Source organism: Phascolarctos cinereus, unplaced genomic scaffold, assembly GCF_003287225.1.
Source record: "Phascolarctos cinereus isolate Bilbo 61053 unplaced genomic scaffold, phaCin_HiC Scaffold_2;HRSCAF=192, whole genome shotgun sequence".
NCBI lineage: Eukaryota > Metazoa > Chordata > Mammalia > Diprotodontia > Phascolarctidae > Phascolarctos > Phascolarctos cinereus.
Genome location: NW_027555625.1, coordinates 149,803,389 through 149,829,393, shown reverse-complemented (window position 1 = coordinate 149,829,393; position 26,005 = coordinate 149,803,389). Strand labels below are relative to the sequence as shown.

The following is a 26,005-nucleotide window of genomic DNA, read 5'->3' as shown; positions in this document are numbered from 1 at the left end:
TGACATTAGTCATTCATAAATGAGGAATGGGAGTGTTGATTGGCAAGGAGAAGAGAGAGTGGAAGGATGATTTTGAAGCCTAGAGGGTGATGTAGGGAAAAGCAGATAGTCACAGGAAATTATGAGGGCTCATGAGACACCTGGAGGGAAGTAAAGAAGGGACAAAGTAAGTTAGTTATTCAGTAAATTAGCACTTACTAAGTGCTTACCATGAGCTAAGGATACAAAGAAAGGTGAAAAAAGTCTTGCTCTCAAGGAGTGTGCATTCTGATGGGGGGAGACAACATTGATGAAGGTGACCTTACAAGAGAAGGCATTAGCAGTTAAGGAGACCAGGAAAAGCCTACAGAGAGTGGGATTTGATCTGAGCCTTAAAGGAAGCCTGGGAAACCAAGAGGCATGGGAGAGGTAACAGAGCATTCGAGGCATGGGAGAAAGTCCGTGCAAAGGCAACAAGAGGGAAGATTGAATATCAAGTCCAAGAAACCACCAAGAGGCCAATGTAAGTGAATTATACAATCATGGAAGAAAGCAAGGCATAAGAAAGCTGGGACAGTAGAAAAGGGCTGGGTTATGAAGAGCTTTCAATACCAAACAGGATTTTATGTCAGTTGAGGTGTTAAAATATAGAGGGAGATTCACTCAGCAGTTTGGAACTAAAAGGTGGGGAGCCTGGTTTGGATTTGCTGTGCAAATGGTTCCTCCCTCATCTCGTAATCAATTAATTAGTCAACAAGCATTTTTTTTTTGGGGGGGGGGCCTAGGCAACAGGGTTAAGTGACTTGTCCAGGGTCACACAGCTAGTAAGTGTTATGTGTCTGAGGCCAGATTTGAACTCAGGTCCTCCTGAATCCAGGGCCAGTGCTCTATCCACTTTGCCATCTAGCTGCCCCTCAACAAGCATTTAAAATGTGCCTTCTCCATGCCCATCACTTTGTTAACATTAGGTACAATAAAATATGCTGGATGTAGTGGTGCACGCCTTGATCTCTGCTCCTGGCAAGACTGAGGCTAGCGGATCACTCGAGATCAAGAATTTTGAGTTGTAATGAGGCTAAAGTCTATAGGGCATCCACACTAGGCACCAATGTGGGGAGGGAGGGAGAACCAGGCTGTCTAAGGAGGGGTGAACTGACCTAAGTTGAAAATGGAGCAAGTTTGGAACCCAAAGTTTTAAAAACAAAAATTTAAAAAAAATTTGTTTTTACATGCAACTGGGAAATAAGATATGCAGGAAATGGGGTATATAAATCTATCCTGCCCTACAGGAAAATTGAAGGGGAAGGGGATAAGAGAAAGGAGTGGTGAGATAGAAAGGAGGGCAGATTAGGGGAGCTAGAAAAAAAAAAGATTTAAAAAAATGGAGCAAGTCAAAGCTTCTGTGCAAACTGGCAATGGGATTAGGCCCAGTAAGGAGTGGCCACTTGCTGGACTTCCAGTCTGAGTCACATAGGGAATCTCATTTTCACAAAACAAAAGAAACAAAAAAGAATAATACTCTTTTGGAGTATTGGCACAGAGGTGACCTTGGGTTCCTAAAGACTGTGCCAACAGAACAGAAGCTTTGGCCATCCTAGAAATCTGGAAAGGTTCTTAGCACTGCCTAGCAATCAGAGTCCTTGAAACTGAGCAAGTCACACAAATGATCCCAAGGCAAGATGCATGGACGTGAGAACTCAGCTGAGTGGGAAGACAGGTGCAAAGGTGGTAGCGGGGACAAGAGGTGATCTCCTAGCAGAAGGAAGACACAGACTAGTGCCACCAGCTGCTAGGAAGGTCATAGTGCAGACAGCAGGGGAGATCACCCCAGCTGCCATCTGGTAACTTCCCATTTTAGCTAATTTTTCTTGCTAGATGGTGAATGTTAAGTGCTGCTGTTTCTATGATGCTGAAATACTGCAAATGCTTTGTGCAACCTCTAAATTCAGTATCTATGGTCAAAGCTCTAGCCATTCCACCCTAGTTAAAGCTCTGCCTGCAATAGTTTGTGTGTTTATTGTTGAAGGGTGAGCCGTGTTGAATTTGGTGAGCATCTTCAGCAGAAGGTTGACAAAGAAGTGATGACCTTTATTTTTTTTCAGCCACAGAAATTCATGCAGCTATCTCTTCAGGTGTCTTGTGCTCTACACAGATGGAGGGAGAGCAGACATCAAAGAAGGTACTGATTTTTGGAAGTTGAAATGGAAGGTATTTTTCAGGCAGCCTATAAACTCTAAGCTCCATACACTCTGAATCCTGGTTAAACAAAGTGACAGTGTAAAACAGAAGATGCTCCTTTGTTAATCCAAACAATTATTTACTGGGAGTAGAAGAGAGAATAGATAGCTACCCCCAAACTAACAAGTATTTGACATAAGAAGGAATTCTCATGTGGTGTGTTACAACTCACATACAAAGAGCTATACCTATACTGCCTCATTTGACTCTCACCATAACCTTGAGAGTCCACCAATGTTTATCCACTTTTTCAGGTGAGGACCAGATGTCCAAGAAGTCAAGTGAATAGCCCAAGGTTGCCCAGCTGATGAGGTCTAGGGATAGAACTTAAAGGCAAATTATCTGACTCTGAGTCCAATACTTTCCACACTACAACACAAGTTTTTAACCTAAGACTCACGGACCCCTTTGGCAATCAATCTGGTGAAGCCTATGAACCCCTTCTCAGAATGATGTGTTTAAATGAATAAAATACATAGAATTACAAAGGAAATCAACTATATTAGAATAAAGATGCCTCCCCCAGAAAAAATTTTTAAACCAAGACCATAATCTTCAGGTTAAATATCCCTCACTATAGAAAAGGTGGAGAGAAGAACACCATTTCTGAGCATCACTCAGGCTAGGAGCATAGAAAATACGTTCAGGACCCTCTGAGGCACCACTGGCCTTTGAAGAAATTTAGAGGAGCAACATATGTTCACTCTGCCTGGGTCAAGCCTTGTTGTCTCCAAAGAAAATGATCTTAACCAGGGATGTGTGGAGCCAGCTCCAGAAGAAAGACTTGATTGTTAAATTTTCAGTGGCTACAGATCAAGCTAGATTTATTATTTTGTTGATTGTCCAGACTTAAGAGAGTGATGAAGAAAATGTTAATAATTAAATTTTACTATCCAGAGTACTTTTGCAGGGGGAGGGGAGAAAGCCAGTCAAAAAACCGTAAATACCAGCAGACCACTCACCTTAGTTACCTAAACTTAATCAATGATAACATGACAGGCTTAGCACTGGGGTTTTCCCTGTGATGGACACATTAGCCAGAGCTTTGGTCTTCTAGGACCAAAGAGATTATTTATTCTACCCCTCTAATTTTACTCAGGAGAAAACCAAGACCTGATATAATAGAAGTTAAATAATATGACCAGGAACAGAGCCAGAATTTAAACCTAGGGCCTCCTGCCTCCAAATGCATTGTCCTTTCCACTGCTCCAAATTGCCAGGCACTGATTTAGCTCTAACATTTTCCATTATATGCAGAAGGGCTTGCAAAGAGCTTCCCCTACTTTGCCATTTTATTAAGGGTTCTGATTAGGCAAAAACTGGCCTTGATTGTCCTTTCCAGTGCTGGCTTTTGGGGAAGTAGACAGGAGGAAAAGGACAAGTTTTCCTTACTTCTAAGGCAATTCCTATGTGAGAAATGCCATTAAGTCTTCAGGGACACTTCACTCTGCTCAATGCTAAGGTTCAAACCTCCTTCCCTAGGCTGTGCTGTGCATTTTTTTTTCACACACTGGGCTACAATAAACAAGCCAGGGACTCAAGTTTGAAGTCCAGCTAAAATGCTCATGATGACTTCTTGTGTCTTGGCCAACAGGCTATGTTTGGGGTTCAAAAATAAAAGTGGAGTATTGTGAGCTTTCAGAAATACTGACTCGAGGCAAAGACCAGGCCTAGTAAATCGGGTCAAAGATACAGAGAGTGAATTTTACTAACTCAGAGCTACTACTACCTAATGAGGCATGATATACACAAACACTTAACCTTTTTAATATGACTTTCCCCTCTGTGCTTCCTATACTCTCCTCTGTATCACTGTTCATAGGAGACCATTGACTTTAGAGTTGGAAAGTATAATGGTCTAATGGTAGCCATCTCTAGGGCCAAGGGTGGGGGAGGGGGAGAAGAAAACAAGAAGAAATTTACATGATAACTTTATTATATAGTTAAAAGGAATAGCAAGTTTTACATAATACATTTGCAGTTTCATGTGTAATCATCTTTCCATTATGCTATGCTGTAGAAATTTATTTCATAAATTAAAAATTGAATAGAAATTAAAAATTTTTTTTTTTGTTTTTGTTAAGCAATGGGGTTAAGACTTGCCCAGGATCACACAGCTAGTAAGTGTTATGTGTCTGAGGCTGGATTTGAACTCAGGTCCTCCTGAATCCAGGGCCGGTGCTCTAAAAAATTTTTAAAAGAAAGCATAGTGCCTGAAGCCCAGAGGGAGAGGTTGAAGTGACTTGAGGTGACGTTAGTAGAACTAAGGTCCCAGGACTCTGCACTCAGCCCTACGCTGTTTAATATATTTTCCAGTGCCTGGGATGGAGGTATAAATGACACATTTATAAAATTTACAGATGACGCAAAGCTGGGGAGGATAGTTAACAGATTAGATAACAAAGTCAGGTTCCAAAATGATCTTAACAGGTTGCAGCTCTGGTTAGAACACAGATGAAATTCAACAGAAATAAATGTAAAGTCTTACAGTAGGGTTCACGTATACAATATGTGTCTTATTTGTCTGTGTCTTCACAAGTATAGGATGGCAAGGCTTGGTTAGGCAGCACTTAGTCTGAAAAAGATCTAAGGGGTTAAGTGAAGTCAAGGGTAATGAGTCGGCAGAGTGATGAGGCAGCTGAGAAAGGGAATGCAATCTGTGGCAGCATTGGAAGGCAGAGCTTTCAGGAATAAGAAGGTGGTTGTTGGAATATGATCTCTTTGAGCATAGAGAGATTGTCTCATTCTTTGTATCTGAAGCCCTTCAAGTGCACAGGTGCACTTAGTAAATGCTGTTGGTTGCTTGATTGACGGGTTGATTGAATCAAATGGAAGCCCTCTATTAGAGCACTTTTGTAGGGCCTGCTTTTGCTTTTTCTTTGTACTACCAGCACTTAGCACAGTACCTGGCACATAGCAGGCACTTAGGAAATGCTTGGTGGTTGATTGATTATTAGTCCCTCTGTGGTCTGTACGTCAGACTCAAGTGATAAGCTAGGAAGTGTCTAGAGGAGAGACATCTAGGATAGTGAAAGGATTTGAGGCAATGTCATATGAGGAGTGTGGGAACGAACTTGAGATGTTTAGATGGGAGAAAAGAAGATTTAGGAGGCACATAACTATGTTCAAGTATTTGGAGGGTTGTCATGTGTAAGAGGGATTAGATTTGTACTGTTTGGCCCCAGAAGACAGAACTAGAAGCAATCGGTGGAAATTTCAAATGAACAAAGTTTGGTTCCATATCAGAAAAACAAAAACAAAAACAAATGAACAAAAATAAATAAACCAAAAAACCTTCCTAACATTTAGAAATATCCCGAAGTAGAATGGGTGGCCCAGGGAGGGAATGGAACCCTCCCTCTTGGAGGTTTGCTGTTATTGTTTGTCCTTCGTTCTGGAAGAGGACCATGACATCATGGAGGTGATACCATGACTTGCAAGTGAATTAGATTTCAGTGAGGGAGGGCTGTGCAAAGTCACCAGCCTCACTTTCTCCTCTGGAGCCATCTGGATCCAGTGGCCAGATACACATCAGGATGACTGGAGATGGCCCCAGATGCTAGGGAAGACATTGGCCTTTTAAAGCTAAGGTCTTTAGCAGGTCTCAGTTTGACTGAGGCAATGCCCATTCAGCGATTAAGGCCGGTAAAAAAAAAAATGAGTCAAAAAAAAGAACCTCAGAGTTTCTGGCCAAAACAGAAACAATTCTTATTTACTTTCACTCTGAGTCAATTAGGGCCCAAACAATGACCAAGTGGGACTTGGTCTGGGACCTTCAAAGTTTGCAAACAGAAGTTGGGTGGGTATATTGTACAGGGGAAGCCTCTGTGGTATGGGCTGAGCAAGACAACCACCTAAGCCTCAGCTATTAAATTCTGTGATTTTAAGTCACAGATAGTAAGTAGCAAAATCTACTTTTGAACCTAGGCCCTCTGGCTCCAGATCTAGTGTTCTTGTCACTAGGTCTCTGCTTCCTCTGTCAAGATAACTATCCTTTAATTCTTCTTAATAAACAAAAATTCTAAAAGGGAAAAATAAGTCCATAAAGTTATCAGAGGACTACCTTGACAGATCCAAGGTGGGGACTTCTTGATCTGATCACCGCAATGTAGATTATGTTTTCTAATGAAATGCTGAAGAGGGGAAGCCCATCTCACCTGAGAATGATATCAGAAGAGCCTTGGAATCATGTTTTAAAGGGTTCATTTGAAGGAGTTTGGGATATCTAAGTTGGAGACAAGAAGATTTGGGAGGGGTACATAACAGCTATTTTCAAGTCTCCAACTTGTACCCTGACTGCCTTCTTGTGAGCTTTCTCCAGCCTATCAATGTCCTTCCTAGAAATGAACCTAGAAATGGGCACAACACTCCAGGTGAGGTGTGGTCAGGATGCTATAAGACAGGACGCTCATCTTCCTAATCCTGGACATTCTGCCTAACTTATACTGCAGCCCAACATCACATTAACTCTTCCAACTGCCACATCCTGCTATGGACTCATATTGAAATTCATTTAAATCTCTAGATTTTTTTTTTCCAGAAAAACTGCTACCTGGATATTTCCCCCGCCTATTATACTTGCAAAGTTGATGTTCTCAACCCAAGTGTAATACTTGATAAATATCTCTATTAAATTTTAATGTCTTAGATTTGGTCCAATTTTCTGGTCTGTCAATATTTTTTTAAACCTTTCACCTAGTATCCTAGTTACCTCACACACACACATACACACAGACCCCTTTATGACATCCAAAATTGTGATAAGCAATCAATGACTTTGTTCTAGTCACTGACAAAGATGAGGCCAAGTACAGACCCTGAGGCACTCCACTGACCATGTAGAAGTTAAATTTCATTTTTGCTCATTTGGTAAGTTCTGAAATCCAACTATTCATTGAGCACATATTTCTGAATCTTGTCCACAAACAACAGCATTAGAAACTATGCCAAATATTATGCTAAAATCTAAATTTACTATAGCTTCAGTATTCCCCTGGTCTTCCCTCTAGAAACCCAGTCCAATAGGGCAATGGGTTTAGTCTGTCAAGAATAGGTCTTCCTCACAGTGGATAGAGCACTGGGCTTGGAGTCAGGAGGACCTGAGTTCAAATCCAGCCTCAGACATGTACCAGCTGTGTGACCCTGGGCAAGTCACTTAACTCCAATTGCCTCAAAAACAACAAAAAGAATAGGCCTTCCTATTCTTGAGGAAGCCATATGGGATTCTTGTAAACATTACCTCCTTTTTTTAGATGTTCACAAATTATCCCTTTAATTCTAGAATGTTTCCAACAATCCTAAGTCCAATTTACTAGCTTGCAAACTATATTCTCTTCCCTTTGAGAAAATTAGGATAACAGAGAGGCAATACACTACAGAGTGCTGGACTTAGAATAAGGTAAGACTTGGGTTCAAAACCTGCCTCTGATGATTACTAGCTGTGTGACTTTAGTCAAAGTCTCTTAACCTCTCTGAGTCTATTTCCTCATCAGTAAAATGGGAATAACAGTACATGTATTACCTACCTCATGTGAGATGTGCTATGTATGTACAGTGCTTTGAAAACTTTAGAACCTACATAAATGTCAGTTATTATAAAAAGAAGTAAATTGGAACATCATTCATCCTCTAATTTTGGGGTGCTGCCCCATTTTGCCATGATTCTTCAAAGGGCTTTGCAGTCACATCTGTTGCTTCTTTTAGTGCCTTGGGATGGAGTTCATCTGACTCAGAAGCATTAAATTCACCAAGGGCAGCTCATTTATCTCTTACAATCCCCCTTGCTTATCTTTGGTATCAACTCCATTAATATGTAAAGTTCATTGAGGTCAGGGATCGTGTTTTTGCCTTTCTTCATATCTCCAACACTTAGAATACCTGGCACACAGTAAGAGCTTAATAGATGCTCCTTGACTGACTGAATCCCAATTAGCCATATTTAATCTGTCCTATCCAACTTTTAAGATTTCTCTCCTTGGCAGAGGAGATGAATGTAAAAATAAATTTTTAAGTAGAGTAACTCTGTCTTCTCTCAATCTTTAGGCATTATCACCCCATCTACCCCTAGTTTTATCTTTTTCATTGTCCTTCCTCCTCCTTTTCCCTTTTTTTATCCTTAGCTTTCCTTTATAACCTCAGCTGATTCTGAACTTTGGTGTTTCTGATGCTCTTCTCAGAAGATGGTTAGAATACTTGGTGCTCTTCCTCCATTACCTATCTTTGCTTCTATCACCAGCACATCTTTAAAAATCTAAGCTGATCAGTGGGTTCCTTTGTGCATCCACATTAGCCTCTTTAGACAACTCCCTCATTTCCTGCCCAATGGAATTCTTCTTTGTGCCTTCTGAATTTGATCTTCCCTCCAGCTTCCCAACCTTCCTGTTCTGGCTCTAGAATTCCTGAAGAATTCTACACCAAGGGATCCTGCCAATCTTTTCACTGGGCCCTCTGGAATCTGCTCATGGTGGTAAAGCACAGGACGTATTGGAAGAACTGGGAGAAATACAGATTGTAAGGTGCATGAAAGGGAGTACCAAAAGATAAAACTGAAACTAGATCATAGCAAGACTTGCTGGCTGAGCTAAGGATTTTTAAGATTTTGTTCTGTAGGTAATGGAGAATTATGTATGATTCTGGATCATGGTAGTGTCTTGATGTCAAATGCAGTTTAGAAGGATTAAGTTTAAAGTCTCAAACTACTCTAAGACATTCTCTTCACTAGCACCCGGGCATGGTCATTCCACCATGCAAACAGCTGTAATAGCTGCTTTTAATCTTGTCTTTCCACATGAGCAAAGAGTATTATTGTTTGCCACGACTCAACACCAGTGGGAAAAACTCTACCAAAGATCAGAATGTGGTCAGAATTTGGGTAAGAATTTGGAAAAAAACAAAGACAAGAAACAGACCATAGCGGGGATATGAATGACAACAGCTGTTTCTAAAGAACAGATTTTGCCAGAAATATTTGAACAACAACAGAAAAGGAATTATACAATTTTTCAGGATAGAGTTGATATAAGGTAAATCTCTCCCTTGTTGGAAAGAATAGGAACAAACAGTCTTTCTCTTCTCTAGCATCCAAATATGTATGATTCAGTGTCTTCATGAAGTCGTACTTGGAAAAAAAGATGGTTAGAAAGAAGTCATAGAAAGAGTCAGGCCAAAGGACTGGAAGGAAATGGAGTTGTCTACTGGCAATGCATCAAATGGGAGAGGGGTTCAGAGTTCTTGTTGGCTGGGTTTTGGGGAACTGATGTATGGTTTTCATTAAGCTTTCCACTTCTGAGAGATTGATTTAATGATCCTGGAAGTCCAATAAATTACTCTGTCAGGGATGCTTTAGATGGGTGGGAGGACAGGCTAGATAACTTCTAACATCTCTTTCCAGTTTGAAGATGCTATGGTTTTTCCTTTGATGGGATATTATGTAAGTAACTTATCATGATATAATTTATTTCTTAAGACATTGATATGTGGGCTCAAGTAAAGGAAGTCACATTCTCCAGACCTCAGTGGGTAGGTGGGGGGTCTTAAGGATCATCTGTGACTGATTAAGTACTGGAAATAATTGTAATCATGAAATGCCTTAGCAACAAGCAGGAATTTTGACTTCTCATCTTTGCTGAATTCCTGAGTGACTTTGGGAGAGGCAGCATGGAGGATAGGGTGCTAGTCCCGGATGTCAGAATGGCTTGGGTTCAAATCCCACTTCTGACTAAGATTAAGTTTTCTTCACATTTCTGAGTCTCAGTTTCCTTATATGTAAAATGGGGATATTAGTACTTACCTCAAAGAGCTATTGTGAGACTCAAATGAGGTAATCAACAGTAATTTATTAAGTACCTACTGTGTGCCAAGGACACAGGCAGGCACAAGAAACCAAAGGAAACATTTAAATATGAAAAACAAACCGATATATGAGGAAGTTGCTGAGGACACAAAAAAGTGAGACAGTTCCTGCCCTCTTGGAGCTTATATTCTGTCAAAGGAGAAAACATAGGTCAGTAGGTACATGGTAATTTCTTTTTTTTTGTGAGGCAATTGGGGTTAAGTGACTTGCCCAGTCACACAGCTAGTGAGTATTATATGTCTAAGGCCACATTTGAACTCAGGTCCTCCTGACTCCAGAGCTGGTGCTCTATCCACTGTGCTACCTAGCTGCTCCAGCACAGGGTCATTTCAGGGAGGTGAGAACTGGAGGAGGCCCTAGCAGCAGATGGCACTTGAGTTAAACCCTAAAGGAATCTAGGGATACAAAGACATTGAAGTGATGACGTCCCAGACATTCTGTATAAGAGAGGCAAGAGGGACAATGTTGTGCATGAGGAAAAGTAAGATGGTAAGCTTGGTTGGACCATAGATTCAGTTAAGGGGAGTAATGTGGAATAATGCTGGAGAGACAGATTGGGGCCAGGGTGTGAAGGGTTAAAATGTCAATCAGAGGAGATTCTATTTAATTCTAGAGCTAAGGAGCCACTGGAATTTATTGAGGAAGGGGCCAAAATCACTTGAACAGCCGCGTGGAGATTGGACTGAAGAACGGTAGGCACTTGAGTCTGGGAGATGAGTTAAAAGGCTATTGCAATAGTCCAAGTGAGAGGTGATGAAGAAGCATGGCGCCTGTGAATGTGGAGAGGAGACATGGACAGGACATGTCAGGGAAGTTGAATGAAAAGATTTGGCCACTGACTGGATACGTAGGATGACCTTGTCAACATGGGCAAAGTAGAGGGAGTGGGGTACCCTAGACAGAAATAAGGAAGCTGGGAAGAGATGTAGGTTTGGAATTAAAGAGAAAGGGCACTAATTAATTTAGGCATGTAAATAACACATAGAAAGTGTGCCATGTCCCTTTAAGCACTATATATAAGTTTATTCAGCTACGGAAGTTTTTAGCTTTTCCATGTATACAATGGAAAGACAAGTGACCAGAGCCATGCTGACATTTCATGTTATTAGGCCTATGCCGGGACCCTGTAAACCACCCCCTCTCTATGACATTTAGCTGCCTCTCCATTTATCTGGGGTCTTCCTCTCCCAGGTGCAGAACTTCCAGTTCCTTTACTCTCATCCACGGGGTTTACCAGCATGGAGTTTCAGGCATTTCAGGGGAGCGTGGAAGTCCAGTTTCTTCCTGCCTCCCATTGTACACACATGCACATACACACTGTCTTCCCTAGGGAGCTGATACCTGAAATCCTACAATGTTGGGAGGTAAATGTTGTTCAGGGGAAAAGTACTAGATTTGGAATCAGAAACCTGGTTTCTAGCATACACTGCACTGTTTGGTTGATGCTGGGCAAGTCACTTGCCCCTCTGAGCCTCAGTTTCTTCATCTATAAAATGGAAATAACATTTACACTATCTACCTCATTGAGCTCTTTTAAAAATTTATTTATTTATTTTTAGTTTTCAACATTCACTTCCACAAGTTTTTGAGTTTTAAATTTTCCTCCCTCCTCCCTTTCTTCTCTCCCCCCTCCCCAAGATGGTGTGCAATCTGATATAGGCTCTACTTATAGATTCATATTAAGCACATTTTCACATTCTCATGACTTATAGAAGAATTAGAACTAATGGGAGGAACCATGAGAAAGAAAAAATAAAACAAAACAACAAAAGAAAAGGAGTGCAAAGGGGCAGCTAGGTGGCGCAGTGGATAGAGCACCAGCTCTGGAGTCAGGAGGACCTGAGTTCAAATTCAGCCTCAGACCAAACACTTTCTAGCTGTGTGACCCTGGGCAAATCACTTAACCCCAACTGCCTTAAAAAAAAGAAAGAAAAGGAGAGCAAATAGTATGATTCCATTTGCATTCAGACTCTAGAGTTCTTTTTGTGCCCATTGAACTCTCATGAAGCTCATTGAATGCTTTGTAAAATACTATATAAATGTAAACTTTCTATTGTTCTTTCCTCCAGCTTGAGCTTTTCTTGGTAAAATTCAAATGTCCCTGAGGGTAGTTAGCACAATGTTTAATAAAAGAAGAGGTGTGGTGTAATAATAGCTAGAAACAATAACTGCTAATATGTATATACATATGTATGTGTGTATATACATGTGTACTTACACTTACATCTCATATATAAACATCTCATATGTAAACATCTCATATGCCTTTGTACTGCCTGCCCCTAGGGCCTGGACTTCTGCCTCTACTTACCTTTTCTTCTTACAACCCTCGGCTTCCTTCAAAGCTCGATTCCAACTGCACCTCCTCATGAGACAGAAACATCTTGAGGGCAGGGACTGTTTTATTCTTGTCTGTGTCTCCAGAACCTAACACTGTGCCTGACTTATAGTAGACAATTAATAAATGTGTGTGGATTGATTATCTCATTCGCTCCCTTTAACAAGACTCTGAGATAAGGACTTAAGGTATTCTTCTCCCTTTTTTTATAGATGAGGGTGCTGGGCCTCAGAAAGGCTGTCACTTGCCCATGGTCACACAGTTAGTAAACGTCAGAGGTGAAATCCAAACCCAGGCCCATCCTGACTCCACATATCTTGGTCTTTCCATAACACCAAGGCGGGGTGGGGAGGAAAAGGGAAGTGTAATAGATGAGACTCCAAAGAGAGGAGTTAGGCTCTGTCACAAACTGACCAAATGGCTTAGGCCAAGTCACTTCCCCTCTCTGAGACTGCTTCCCTTGCTGAAAAATGGACATCCTGCCTCTGAGTTGTGAAAAGTACCATTTTCTCAAAGAACTTTCACATCCAACATCTTATTTAAAGGAAGAAAGGAAGGAAGGAAGGAAGGAAGGAAGGAAGGAAGGAAGGAAGGAAGGAAGGAAGGAAGGAAGGAAGGAAGGAAAATTTTGTTAAGTGCCTATTATGTTATTATTCCATGCACTGTGCAAAGTGCCTTATGAATATTATCTCATTTGATCCTTACAAAGACCCAGGAGTTGGGTGCCATTGTTATCCCTATTTTACAGATGAGACAGACAGAGGTTAAGTGACTTGCCCAGGGTCACGTGGCTAGTAAGTGTCTGAGGCTAGATTTGAATTCAGGTCTTCCTGACTCCAGGACCAGCAATCCATCCACACTTAACTGCCTAAGTGGTACTGTGCCTATGCTAGACATTAGTAATAATGATTCATATAAGTTTATACTGACGGTCAAGAGAATGAGGGCACTGGGCATCAGTGCCATAACTGAAAATTCTGGCACAGGTGGCTGGTGGAGGGAAGAGATCCTAGAATACCCTGTGGCCAGTGTTCATTACTAGCACCTTAATGATGCTGTTGCTGATCCCAGGAACCCTGGGTGAGTCTGGGCAAAAGCTATGATGGCAGTTGGAGCCCTGCAGAAGGGGTGTCCTGCCTAGTAAAGGGGGAGCCCCCACTCCATTTGGGGCACAGATGCCCAGGGCACACCCACTTCTTCTTTCCTCGAGTACTCCCTGACTTGCAGCTATTGACTGCTAACAATCTACATCAACCCAAATATCATCCCCCCTTCCCGGACTTGTATTTGTTTATCAAGTATAGCCTTTCATTGTCAAATACCTGGTTTTCAAGAGCTGCTTATATGGGTTCCAGGATCCTGGTCCTGAGTTTAGAAATTCTCTTCCATTGCAAGAGGGCCTTTTAAATATTTTTTAGATTTTAATTGCACCTCTGCCCCTTTGATAAGTTTTCATTAGAGAAAACCCCTCTTATGGCATGCAGCACCTGGTGGGGGGTGGGGAGTACAGGCCCTGCCGGATGGCAAAGATTTCTAACTCCTGAAAAATAGTTTTTTCTATAGAGCTCTTTGTTAGAGGACTAAACTTGATTCAGAGAACCTTCACTGAGACCCCACTATACAACAGCTAGGACGAGAGGCTGCCGCAAAACAGTCAGAATTTATCTTGATGGTTAAGGATTAGATCAGGTTCTAGAAAGAGGCTCTCTAAGGACCAAGTATGTGTCCCTTGACAGGCTTGGTGGCATGGTAGAAAGAATACAGAATTTGGTTCACATCCCATCTCTGCTCTGTACCACCAAGGTGACTGTGGGCAAATTACTTACCTTCACTTGATGTTTTTAGCTCCCCTCATTCTCCAGACCTTTCCACCTCTTACCTCCACCTTGCAGCCCCTCTTCTAACGTGTGAGTAGCCCAGACCATCTTTTTTGCTTATTATTTGTATCCCTAGTCCTTAGCACAGTGCCTAGCACAAAGTAGATGATTAATAAATGCTTTCCTTCTCTCTCTCCTCTGTCTCTCACCCCTGTCTCTGTCTCCTTGTTTCTGTGAGTGTCTCTGTCTCTGTCTCTCTGTCTCTGTGTCTCTCTCTATCCATTAGTAAGAATTTTCCCCTGATCTAAAGAGGGCTGAGGAAGTTCAAGCAAATGGAACTTTAATTGATTATTTTTTTATGAAAGTGGAAAGCATCCAATTTGCTAATCTGACCTGGTGGAAAGGAAAGAAGACAGGGTGGATCAGCAAGAACAGCCCCTTGAATGTAACCTCAAAATATCCAGAGAGCCAGGGAGCTATAAAAGAAGAGATCCAGAAAGATGGGAGGTTGAACCTAAGCAAAATTGTAAATCAGGCAAAAATTGAACCTACAATTCTGCCATCTTTCCTTCTCCCTACAGCCACGTCAGTCTTTCATACACACATCTTCAGCGTTCTGACATTACCTGGCTTCCTCTTATGTTACAAAGAAAAGTCATCTGATAAACTCCTTCATCCTAAGGTGTTATCAAATTAAAGTGATTCCTTCCTGTTTTCTCTTCTTCCTCTTTTTTTTTGGGGGGGGGTCCTTTGTTATAAGGGATAGTCCTCTGGGAGGCAGAGGGAGACAAATGGCAAAAACATAGATGATGTAAAAATAAAAGATATCAATAACATCTAATTTCAAAAACAACGATAATCAATAGATATGCCAGGTACACTTTGTATACCATAGAGCACTACCTAATGTCAGTTGTTGTTATGGTTATTCACATCATAAGTTAGAATCTAAAAGTTTGTCTCGCAGCTCAATAGATGACCTCTGGGACTTGCTATTTGTCCAAGGTACTGAAAGCTACTGGAATATCTCTCCCTAGACTTTAAAAGTCCTCGACAGCAGTGCAGCTAGGTGGTGCAATAGATAGAGCACCAGCTCTGAAGTCAGGAGGACCTGGAGTTCAAATCTGGCCTCAGACACTTACTAGCTGTGTGACCTTGGACCAGTCACTGAACCCTGATTGCCTCCAAAAAACAAAAAGTCCTCAACAGCAACGTAGATACCTGACTCTAAATCAGCCTCTGCCTCAAGTCTCTTACCCTGATTCATCCATGACTTTCCACATTGGCTAAGAAGCAGTGACTCAGAAGGGCTAGAATTGATTACTCATTTAATGACACTTGTCTCTTCACCCTCCTTTACACTCAGCTGCTTTTTTTTTTCAGCTGGTGTTATGAAAAATAGGATTGAGATAAAGATGAGAAAGTCATAACAGAAGGCTGACAAACCTTTCTGGGGCATGTTTCCTAATCTGCCTCACCCTCCCAGAAACCCTGGCCCCCAGCCCACACTCCCACTCTAGAACCATCTTCCTTCTTGACCCAAGCACAAAAATTCCCAGTTACAGCTCTGAGGTGAGGAATACACAGGTAGATGAGTGAGCAACAGAAGAGTTTATGAAGTTCTGCAAAGATAATCAATCTCAGCTCCCTAATATAAGCAATTTCTCAATTTGGACAAAAAGAAAAGTGATCTTAATTATTATTTCCGCTTGTCACCATTGTTACGAAACAAACTAAAGTCAGCTCCCAAACAGACAGCCTCTGAGGGAATTCCCACAGTTGCTCTCTTGGGTAATTTGCTGCTACTACCAACTGAGAACCAATGGGGATTCCTCCTTCAGAATATCAAATTCACAAAATTCATTACATCCCCCCTTTTCTACATACCTCTTATCATCAGCCCCAAAGTCAACTCAAAGGCACAAACTGTTTTTATTATAGCATGAGGAAAGCAACTACTGATGCTGAATAATTAGAAATTAATAAAGTAAAAAACAATTGTCTTTGATTGTGTTTCCTATAGAAGTTTAGCCAATGTAAAGCAATTATCACCATGAGGCAAAAATAGCTCAGAAAATACTTGAACCAGCAAACACTTGCTCTTTTCAAGAAAAAAAAATATAGCAAATAACTTTAGAAGGTAAACTCATTTGTGAACCGTTTTAAGAGAGGATTATGAGGAGTATCACCTCACGAATCAGTGAATCGATGGGGAAGTAGGGTTAGAAATGAGTTTATGTAAAGTTTAGAATGAAATTCAACTAAGCCAGATCACCCCAAGAGCACTTAGAGATGAAAAAGACAAATAACAAATGCATTTTTAAAAGAGTAATGTTTCTATAACAATCTATTTTCATCACTGATGTCTCTGTACCCATAACAACGAAGATGAAGTAAAGATGAGCAGCTGGACCAGATCAAATGCTAACAGAAGAAATTCTCCAGGAACTGATACAATTTTTAAAGTACCAATGAGATATGGATCTCAAAATTTCTGAAGGAAGAACCTTACCAAATGACTGAAAAAAAATCACAGACAGTGTCAATAACCTTTAGAACTCTTCATAAAACTGTTCATAAGTAACCTACTTTCTCATTTGACAAAATATAAGAATGATCTACACATATATTGAGCAAATCATTGATGAGAGTTTGAGAAAGGAACATAGGGGCAGGCAATTCTAATACACAGCACACATTTTTACAGTCAAACAACTGATTGAAAAGTGAAAAGAATATTAGATTCCCACCTTGTTTAGTCTTTGTTTAAAAAAATTTAAAAGCATTTAACTTGACAGCACAAAATGTAGCTTTGAGGGTTCTCCTTCAACAAGATGTCTCCCGTGTGTTAAAGAAAATATTCAGTCCTCTACTTTTTTTTAAATTTCACTAAAGCATTGTTATTACTTGTGTACTCATGAGGAGAATTGGAAAGCAGATCTCATAGCCATGTGCTTCCATCAACTGGGGTACAACTGGTCAACTTAAAGCTTTATATCTGGGTGCATGCCATCTTGGGGTGGGCAAAGGGGTGAGATGGGGTGAAAATTTGGAACTCAAAAGCTTGTGGAAGTGAATGTTGAAAACTAAAAATAAATAAATTAATATTAAAAAATAAAATAAAAATTTAAAAATTAATTAATTGTTTTTTTTAAAAAAGCTTTATATTTGGGCCAAAGAGATGAGGAATAGATTGAGAGTGATTGAGAGTTGAAAGATGGATGGGGGTGAGAAAGTATAGGAAATGCTGGAAGGGAGGTAAAAAAGTGAGGAAGCCAATGAAAATAAATACAGAGGGACACTGACCAAAGTATAATCAGAACATTCTAGGAACAAGTACTGAAGATAGAGTAGGTGCTTCCCATTGCCCTGCTTAGGGACAGTTTTCTTTCCTATGAGAACACATTTTCCTGTAGTTTCTTCATGTTAGCAATATTTGGTCTGGTCACAGGCATTTATAGTGAGGCCAGGCTCCCTTGACACGTGACAAAATAAGGCAGGCCTGTGGTCCTGATTCCATGCATGCCCATTATGATAATTTCAGAGTCTTTGAGAGAAGCAACTGTAGGTACAATAACTTTGTTCAATGATCCTCTGATTGTCAGTACCAAGCACAGCACAGGACAGGGAGATACCTGCTCACAAAAGGTGTTTTTCACTGGCATGAAGCATTTTTTGTGTAGACTACAAATGGGCAAGGTATCCTTATTGACAAGGAAGCTCACTGCGCATCAAGCTCCAGGCCTCCTCAATTAAATCTATGGTCACTCAAAAAAAGACAGCCTAACCATTCACACAGGAAAAATCAAATGGATGAACAGCACCTGTTGTCCAGACTATGAACACGTACGTGGCCAACTAAATGTTAGGCATCTAGGTGACACAGTGGATAGAGCACTGAGCCTGGACTTAGGCAGACCTGAGTACAAATCCAGCTGCAGACATTTGCTAGCTGTGTGATCTTGGGCAAGTCATCGGTAAAATGAGGGCAATAATAGCACCTACTTCCCAGTCAGGATCAAATGAGATATTTGTAACGTGCTTAGCACAGGATCAGGTACATATTAGGTACTATATAAATGCTGGCTGTTAGTATTATTATCATTTGCCAATTCATTAATCTATCAATGCATATGTATTGAATGGGTGCTGTAGTTGGACAATGACCCAATCCCAAAATGGAATGGGAGGAAGAGAGCAGGCTGAGTTGCATTTAGGAAATTTCACAAGGAAAATCCCAAGCTGCCACCTTGTACAAAAATTCATATTTTCTAATATAAGTATTTTCCCAGTGATGCTATATGGCTGCAAAAATTAAGTATTATAATCTCTTAAGAATAAGAATAAAAATTGTAGGTTACCCATAGGGCAATGGAGAATAGCCTGGTGAAATGCTACATAATTTGGAAGCACTGAGTTAAATTCCAACTGCTAACACAAAGACAAGTCTCTTCAACCTTTCTGAAGTCACTTCTCCAGACCATTATCTCTACTCAGGTAAACAGCATCTCTACAACTTAATTATTAAACTTTGCCCAGACCCAGACCAACCTGGAAATACTTTCAAATCTAAACACAATTGGAAAAGGGTTGTGGGGATGGGAGGAAGTGGGTAGAATTTTCTAGTCTTTTTTTTTCTTTATCAATTACCATTCCTTTTCCTTAACCTCACCCTAAATCCTATTCAAACCAACAAAACTCTCCTGTAAGAAAGAAAAGGTCCTCCTAGCCATCACTCAACCTCTTCATTTTTACTAGATGCACATAATTCTAAGAGATGACTTAATTGACACATGTCCATAATTCATGGCCAATAGATGGTGATATATAATATTAAGCAATATAAAATTAATTATTCAGATTGCTGCCATCAAAGTTAACAGTCTTCCTCCTCCTCTTTCCTCATCCATTCACTATAATTACCTAATTTTCTTTTGTGGAGAATGGTCTAGGACCGCTGCAGCAACCTTTTGCTTCTCTTATGCCCCTATATATCTCATTAATTGTAGGAACTCAGTCAATTATTAAGTGTTTACTATGGGCCACACACTGGACATGAAGAGGGGATAAAGCCTGAAACTATGATTTAATTAATCTAGAAAATTCCCAGGGGATGGAACTCCCTTTATCAATACAGGTCAGTACCTTTTCTGCAATTTTGAGTGCATATCAGAGGAAGGACTTGAACCCAGGTCTTCTTGACTGCAAGGCTGGTTCTCTAGCCTCTATACCCCTGTACCTTCTCAAAGACAAAAACAAATCAACCCTTTGCACTCAAAGAGCTTACATTCTATTGGGTTAAATAAACAGGCACTTGAAGACTGATCCTTTCTGGAGCTCTTCTCATCATTCCTGTAATCTGGGGTGAGAAACCAGGATTCTCTGGGAGTTCCTCAGACCATCTTGCCAGTATGATCTGATAAAGTATGCCTAGGATTTGGAGCCAAGCAGCAAAGTTTGGTTAACCTCTCCTTTTTTATCTAATAATGACTCACATTTCTCTAGCATTTCCAAAGTATCGTCCACATATCAATTCTTTTAGATAGGTAGTGCATATGCTATCATTCTCCTTTTACAGATGGGAAGTGACTTACCCAAGGTCATACGGCTAGTAAGTAACTGATTCCGGACTGGCAACCAATTACCCTGGGTCCAAATCCTAGCTGTTGCTGCAAGACATTTTTCCCCATTATACTAGTTTTGTTTGTTTGTTTGTTTGTTTGTTTGTTTTTGGTGGGACAGTTGGGGTTAGGTGACTTGCCTAAGGTCACACAGCTAGTGTCAAGTGTCTGAGGCTGGATTTGAACTCAGGTCCTCCTGACTCCAGGACCAATGCTCTATCTATTGTGGCACCTAGCTGCCCATATACTAGTTTTCTTTGTAGTGCCTGAGACATAGTAGACATTTAATAAACATTTGCTGACTTAACTTTTTTTACTTCCTATAAAATGGGAGAAAGAGTTCAAAGAGAGATTAAATGGATAAATGAGGTCAGACCACTGAGGTCCTTTCCAGCTCTGAAATTCTATGATCTTGTTGAGTAATTCCTTGGGAAAAACAGGGATTTTAGTAACCTGCCCCTCTTTTAGGCACTCATCATCCTTAAGTGTTTCAAAGATGTTGATGCATCTGTCAAAACAACGTGCTTAGTCTTGGCCAGCAGATCACTTACTTGGGAGATCCAGTCCAATATATAGAAAATTTTGCCAAAGTAATGACAGATGAGACACTGATATCCTTAGTATTATAACCAGCACATTTGCACAGCAATAGCTACCAGTCCCTCAAGTTCACTGATGTTCACAGAGCTCATCGTGCAAAGTTCTTTAGTTTCCCAGAATTGTTCTAACCTTTCTTCCTCCTGTCCCTGTGTTTGACAGCTCAGGTGCATCCAAGGAAATTCCAATCTTATCCCACCTGGGAAACCCCCTACACAACTGTCAGACTGAGAGTCAGAAGAAAGAAAGAAAAGAAAGAAAGAAAGAAAGAAAGAAAGAAAGAAAGAAAGAAAGAAAGAAAGAAAGAAAGAAAGAAAGAAAGAAAGAAAGAAAGAAAGAAAGAAAGAAGAAAGAAAGAAAGAAAGAAAGAAAGAAAGAAAGAAAAGAAAGAAAGAAAGAAAGATAGATAGATAGATAGATAGAAAGAAAGAAAGATAGAAAGAAAGAAAGAAAGAAAGAAAGAAAGAAAGAAAGAAAGAAAGAAAGAAAGAAAGAAAGAAAGAAAGAAAAAGAAAAACAAAGAAAAGAAAAGAAAAGGAAACTCTCCTTTTTAAATATGGCATAATCATTTGGAATTCTTTCAATGATCAAGAGTAGCCAGATTGGAAGATCAAAAAGGCAAGTTGTCCTTTTCCCTATGCGAAATAAAATACAAACCCAAACTCCAAATGGCCCCATAGAAAATGTTAGTCACCTCTCTCTGATTCTCCTGAAAGTGATACAAATACAGAGACAAGATGTTACTTTGGGGAAGCAATGGGAGCTAGATCGGTGTTTTCCTTGGTATAGCGATCTCCTCCATGGGAAATTTCTTCTATCAGTACAAGTCAGCACTTTCTCTGCAATTTATAGTCTTAGAAATTTTCCTGGCGCACTGGGAATTTAAGTGACTTACCCAGGATCACATAACCAGTAAGTATCAGAAGTGGGATTTGAACACAGATCTCCATGACCTTGTTCAGGCCACTTCTCTATCCACTATACCATACTGCCTCTCACAAGAAGGGGGAAAAGTATTTATGATAATATTTTCAGTAGGAAACAAGCATCTGTCCAGGGTAGGGAATATTTCAAGTTTAACAAGAGGACAGGATTCCTGATGAAACACTGCAAAGCACAAAGAATTGTAACTCTCCCAGAAATCATCATATCTGTAGGCACGTTTCTATTCTTGTGAGAGCATTTTCCAAATCACTTTCTTCATAGGTTGATCAATTACTAGTTGGCAAATAGTTGTACCCACCTTTAGGCAAGATTTGTGTGTCACATGAGGAGAATCAGATATATACTTGAAAAAGCTAATAAAATATGCTTTTTTAAAGACACAAAGCCTAAATTATTTTTCTAACCGGCCCCATCCCCTCAGCCCCCCATCAAAGCACCAACATGGAATCGTGAAAAAAAAAAAAGCCCAGGGGTCATGCATCTGGAGCTAGCATCTTCCACCTGTGAAAGGTAAGTGGACACCAGACTCCAAGCCATGAAATCTTCCAGTGGTACAGTCCATGGAAAACTGTCTTACCTGAGATGCTGGGGATCCTTGACAGGCAATGAAGGACAAGAAAAAGAACAAGGCACACTGAGATCCTGAAATCATCTTGCTAATCTGTGAGTTTCTTTTCAGGGAGGAAAAATGCTTCTTTTTTCCCTACCCTCCCTCAAGATCGTCTTAAATGTGTCAAAAGCCCTGACAACGATTCGAATCCAGCAGTGTGCTAGCTTGGGGCGCCTCTGAGAAGTCAAACTGCTTGTTAATGACGATGAAGGCTAGGAGGCATCAGGTTACCCTTGCTCTTGCAAGTCCTTTTCTGTATACCCAGCTCTGTGGTTGCGGTCCTGGTCGCGGTACCGCTGCTGCTGCTGTTGCTGCTGCTACTGCTCCAGCTGTTCTGTCCCCGATGCAGGGGCTGCTGCTGCTAGTGCTGCTGCTCTGAGGTCTTATGAGCTAACACCTAAGTGGCTTGGTCTGGCTCTGATTCCATCCCTCCCACTCACATACCCAGTAAAGCCTATGCCAGTCCTCTAGTTGTAATCCAGAGGGGAAGAAGGGGTGGAGAGGACAGCACCAGCATGTGCCTCTGCCTGCCAAATTGCTGGCTGAGTCCCCAGGCCCTTTCCTTGACGGGGGTGGGGAGAGGAAAGGGGGAAGTGCAAATGGGACCTTATTGCAGCCTGCACTGGCTTCAAAGGGAGCTGAAATGCTCCTTCCCTCTTTGTCTCTTCCAAAAGAGAAGGGCTGCTCCTGCAGAGAATGCCTCTGAGAGCAACCAGCGCATTCTTTAGGCATCCGATAAAAAAGAGATGATAGAAATCTCTCAGGGGAGACTGGGACACATGTCCTTCTTGGCTGTTAAAGCCACGGCAGTTGGTAATTTCTTTGAGGATGTAGAAAGAACCATGAAGATGACTAGAGTTAAAAATTAGCATCCAAGAGAAAAAGGCTAAATAACTGTAGTTCTATAGAGCTCCAAGCCCCGGGATGGATTTCATGGGGGTTTTTGAGCTGTCAGTGGCCTTAGAGATCAATTAGTCCAGTGTGGGGAACACTTGCCCTGGAGGTCACATGTGCCCCTCTAGGTCCTCAAGTTCAGCCCATTAACGGAATTCAAACTTTGTGGCCTCGAGGCCACAGGCTCCCCACCCCTGAATTAGTCCAACCCCTCTATTTTAATAGTTGAGAGAACTGTGACTCAGAGGTGAATCCATTGGCCTTAGGCCACACCAGCATTAAGAGGAAGAATCAGGACCTCTGATACCATATCTTGTGCTTTTTTCATTACACCAAGTTACAATTGACTTACTCTTCTTCTTTTTTTTTTTTAATTATTCTCTAAAAGATAAACATTCCAAATCTTTTAAACCAAGTTGGATTATATTCTCTCTTGGATTTCTCAGGGACTAGTTTGTATTTATATCCCCAACACAACACAATGCCTTGAACATTTAGGAACTGTGATGTCATCATATCCAAAAGAGGTTAAGTACTTTGCCGAGGTGACACAACTAGTATATCAAAGACAAAACTTGAACCCAAATCTTTGGGACAACAAGGCTGGCTCTCTATTTGTTACATCTTCAACCTTGCACTTAGTAGGTGCTGAATAAAATATCTGTTGAATTGATCTTTTTTTTTTCCTGTGTTGAATTACAAGTTCTTAGAGGCATGGGGTTGGTCTTCTCAACTCATTGAGTATAGCACCCAGGAGCTACTCTATTTTTTGTTTTTCAGTCATTTCAGTGACGTCCAACTCATTGTGACCCCATTTGGGTTTCTGTGGGGTTTTTTGGCAAAGATACTAGAGTGGTTTGCCATTTCCTTCTCCAGCTCATTTTACAGATGAGGAAACTGAGGCAAAGAGGGATTAAGTGGCTTGCCCCGGGTCACACAGCTAGAAAGTCTCTGAAACCAGATTTGAACTCAGGGAGATGAGTCTTCCTGACTCCAAGTCTGGCCCTCTATCCATTGTGACACTTAGCTGCCCCACTCTATGGCAATAAAATAACTGAATGGGATATTCTAAAGACAATGACAACCAGAAGTTCTCCTGTCCTCTCTAAAGAAAGAGTAAGTTATTGCAGATTTATAGGGCAGTCTGGACTGTAGGGCATAATTGCACTCATCAACAAAGAAAGCAGAAGAATGTAATTTTCTGTTGATTTTGAAAAAAAACCCAAATAGTGCTCTTTCTGGGGGTGGTGAGGGATGTAAAAAGCTCCTCTTTCACTCTGTCTTTGTTTTGGAAATATAACATTCTTTAATTTAGACAAATGTTTTCCAAAAGCATCTGACTAGGATCCAAGTCTGATCCTTTTTGTAGAGTGATTAATAGAGCATATTATCAATGCTCAAGAAGTTATGATAACTAGGAATGGGCATGTATGGCTTTAAACCCAGTGCCCTTTTAAATTAGAAAGATGTAATAAAACCTTGAATAAGCAGGGACTTACCTGGTTGAGGGTCACCCAGAAAACCATTTCCTCATTTTAGTAAGTAGGATCTGGTGAATAATCAAACTTCAACTCAATTTGTTAAGCGTTCAGCACCTGCAGAAATCAATACTAGGGTTAGAAACACAAAAATCAAATAGACACTGATCTCAAAGAGCTTACGTTCTATCAAGGAGGATATAACACAATAAATAAGCACAATGCTAGGGAAGAAGAACCCACATTAATGAGATCCTAGATCCATTGGAATATTGGAAGTAGTGAATGTACCCAGGACAAATAGACAACAAAATATAGATAGATAGATAGATAGATAGATAGATAGATAGATAGATAGACAGATTAGATAGATAGATTAGATAGATAGATAGATAGATAGATAGATAGATAGATAGATAGATAGATAGATGGATAGAGTTAGGTAGATAGAAAGATGGATATAGATATAGACTATTGATTGTCCTTTGTTTTCAAAGAGGACCAATGATATCACAGGGTGATGTCTTGACTTGCATTGCACTGGATTTAAGTGAGGCAGAGTTGCACAAAGTCATCAGCCTCACTCTCTCTTCCAGAGTCATCAAAGTCCAGTGGCAAGGCATAAGTCCGGATGACTGGCAACAGCCTGGCATGCATCAGATGACCTTGTTGTCTTTGATGTCTGACCAAGCTCGAACACTCTACAATGCGTGCTTCAGCCACCTTCAAGGCTGTTGGAACAACTTGTTCTTATCCACTCATTCCACAGAGAGAAGTCTTCACATGCTAGGGGTAGACATCCCCCTAACTCGTCAACGAGTTTGGGGTCTGTCAATTACCCTCAACCTGGTTTAGCCCGTCTGCTGAGATGGTTTACTGGGGTGTGGCTGCTAAACATACTGTAGCTTTTTGGAGCCACAGGTGAGAGTTAGGTGGAAGGTGGACATCAAAGGTGAATGAGCAGCCCTGAAAAAGGCTCAGCAGCCCTCCCACCAGACGTGTTAGTCTCCCCTCAACACTCCACATGCCCCACAGATACAGATATGGATAAAAAAATAGATGATAGACAGACATAGATATACAGATATCTGTGTGCACAGGCACATGTATACATATTTGTACATTTGTGCAAATGTATATTGTATGTGTAAGTATATGGTTATTTATATATATATATATATATATATATATATATATGTATGTATGTATATATTCCTATATATACTGTGGGCATGTGTGAACATATGTATGTTCCTAAATAAAAATGACAATGTCAAGCAAAATATAGTGGAGAGACCTAGATTGGGAATTAGGACAGCTGGATTACATGTCATCTCTCTGCAATTTATGACTTGGGACAAGGTCTTCAGTTTCCTCACCTATATGATGAGGGGATGATTTGAGATTAGCTTTTTGGTCCCTTTCAGCTCCAGCCCCCTTGATTCTAAATTTAAAGAGTCAGAAGGAAGTCACAAGGGGGGAAGGAAAGGAAGATGCTCATTTTTTTATAAGGCGACATGGCTGGTGGAAAGCATGCTGGATCTGGAGTCAGAAGTTGCCTAGTTCGGAGTTTGGCCTCTGACATCTGCTAGTTGTGTGACCATGGGCAACTCATCTCACTTTCCTGAGTTTTTGT

At 40.7% G+C, this 26,005-nt stretch overlaps 1 protein-coding gene across 1 annotated transcript in view; it reads right to left on the bottom strand.

Annotated features, from left to right (window-relative positions):
- Nucleotides 1–22,649, bottom strand: part of FBLN7 (fibulin 7) — an 85,288-nt gene extending 62,639 nt beyond the window's left edge. The window contains exon 1 of the mRNA XM_020987533.2: nt 21,965–22,649. Within this exon, the coding sequence (XP_020843192.1) occupies nt 21,965–22,039 (75 nt within the window). The 5' untranslated portion in view covers nt 22,040–22,649. The remainder of the gene's footprint in view (nt 1–21,964) is intronic.
- Nucleotides 22,650–26,005: the final 3,356 nt, after the last annotated feature.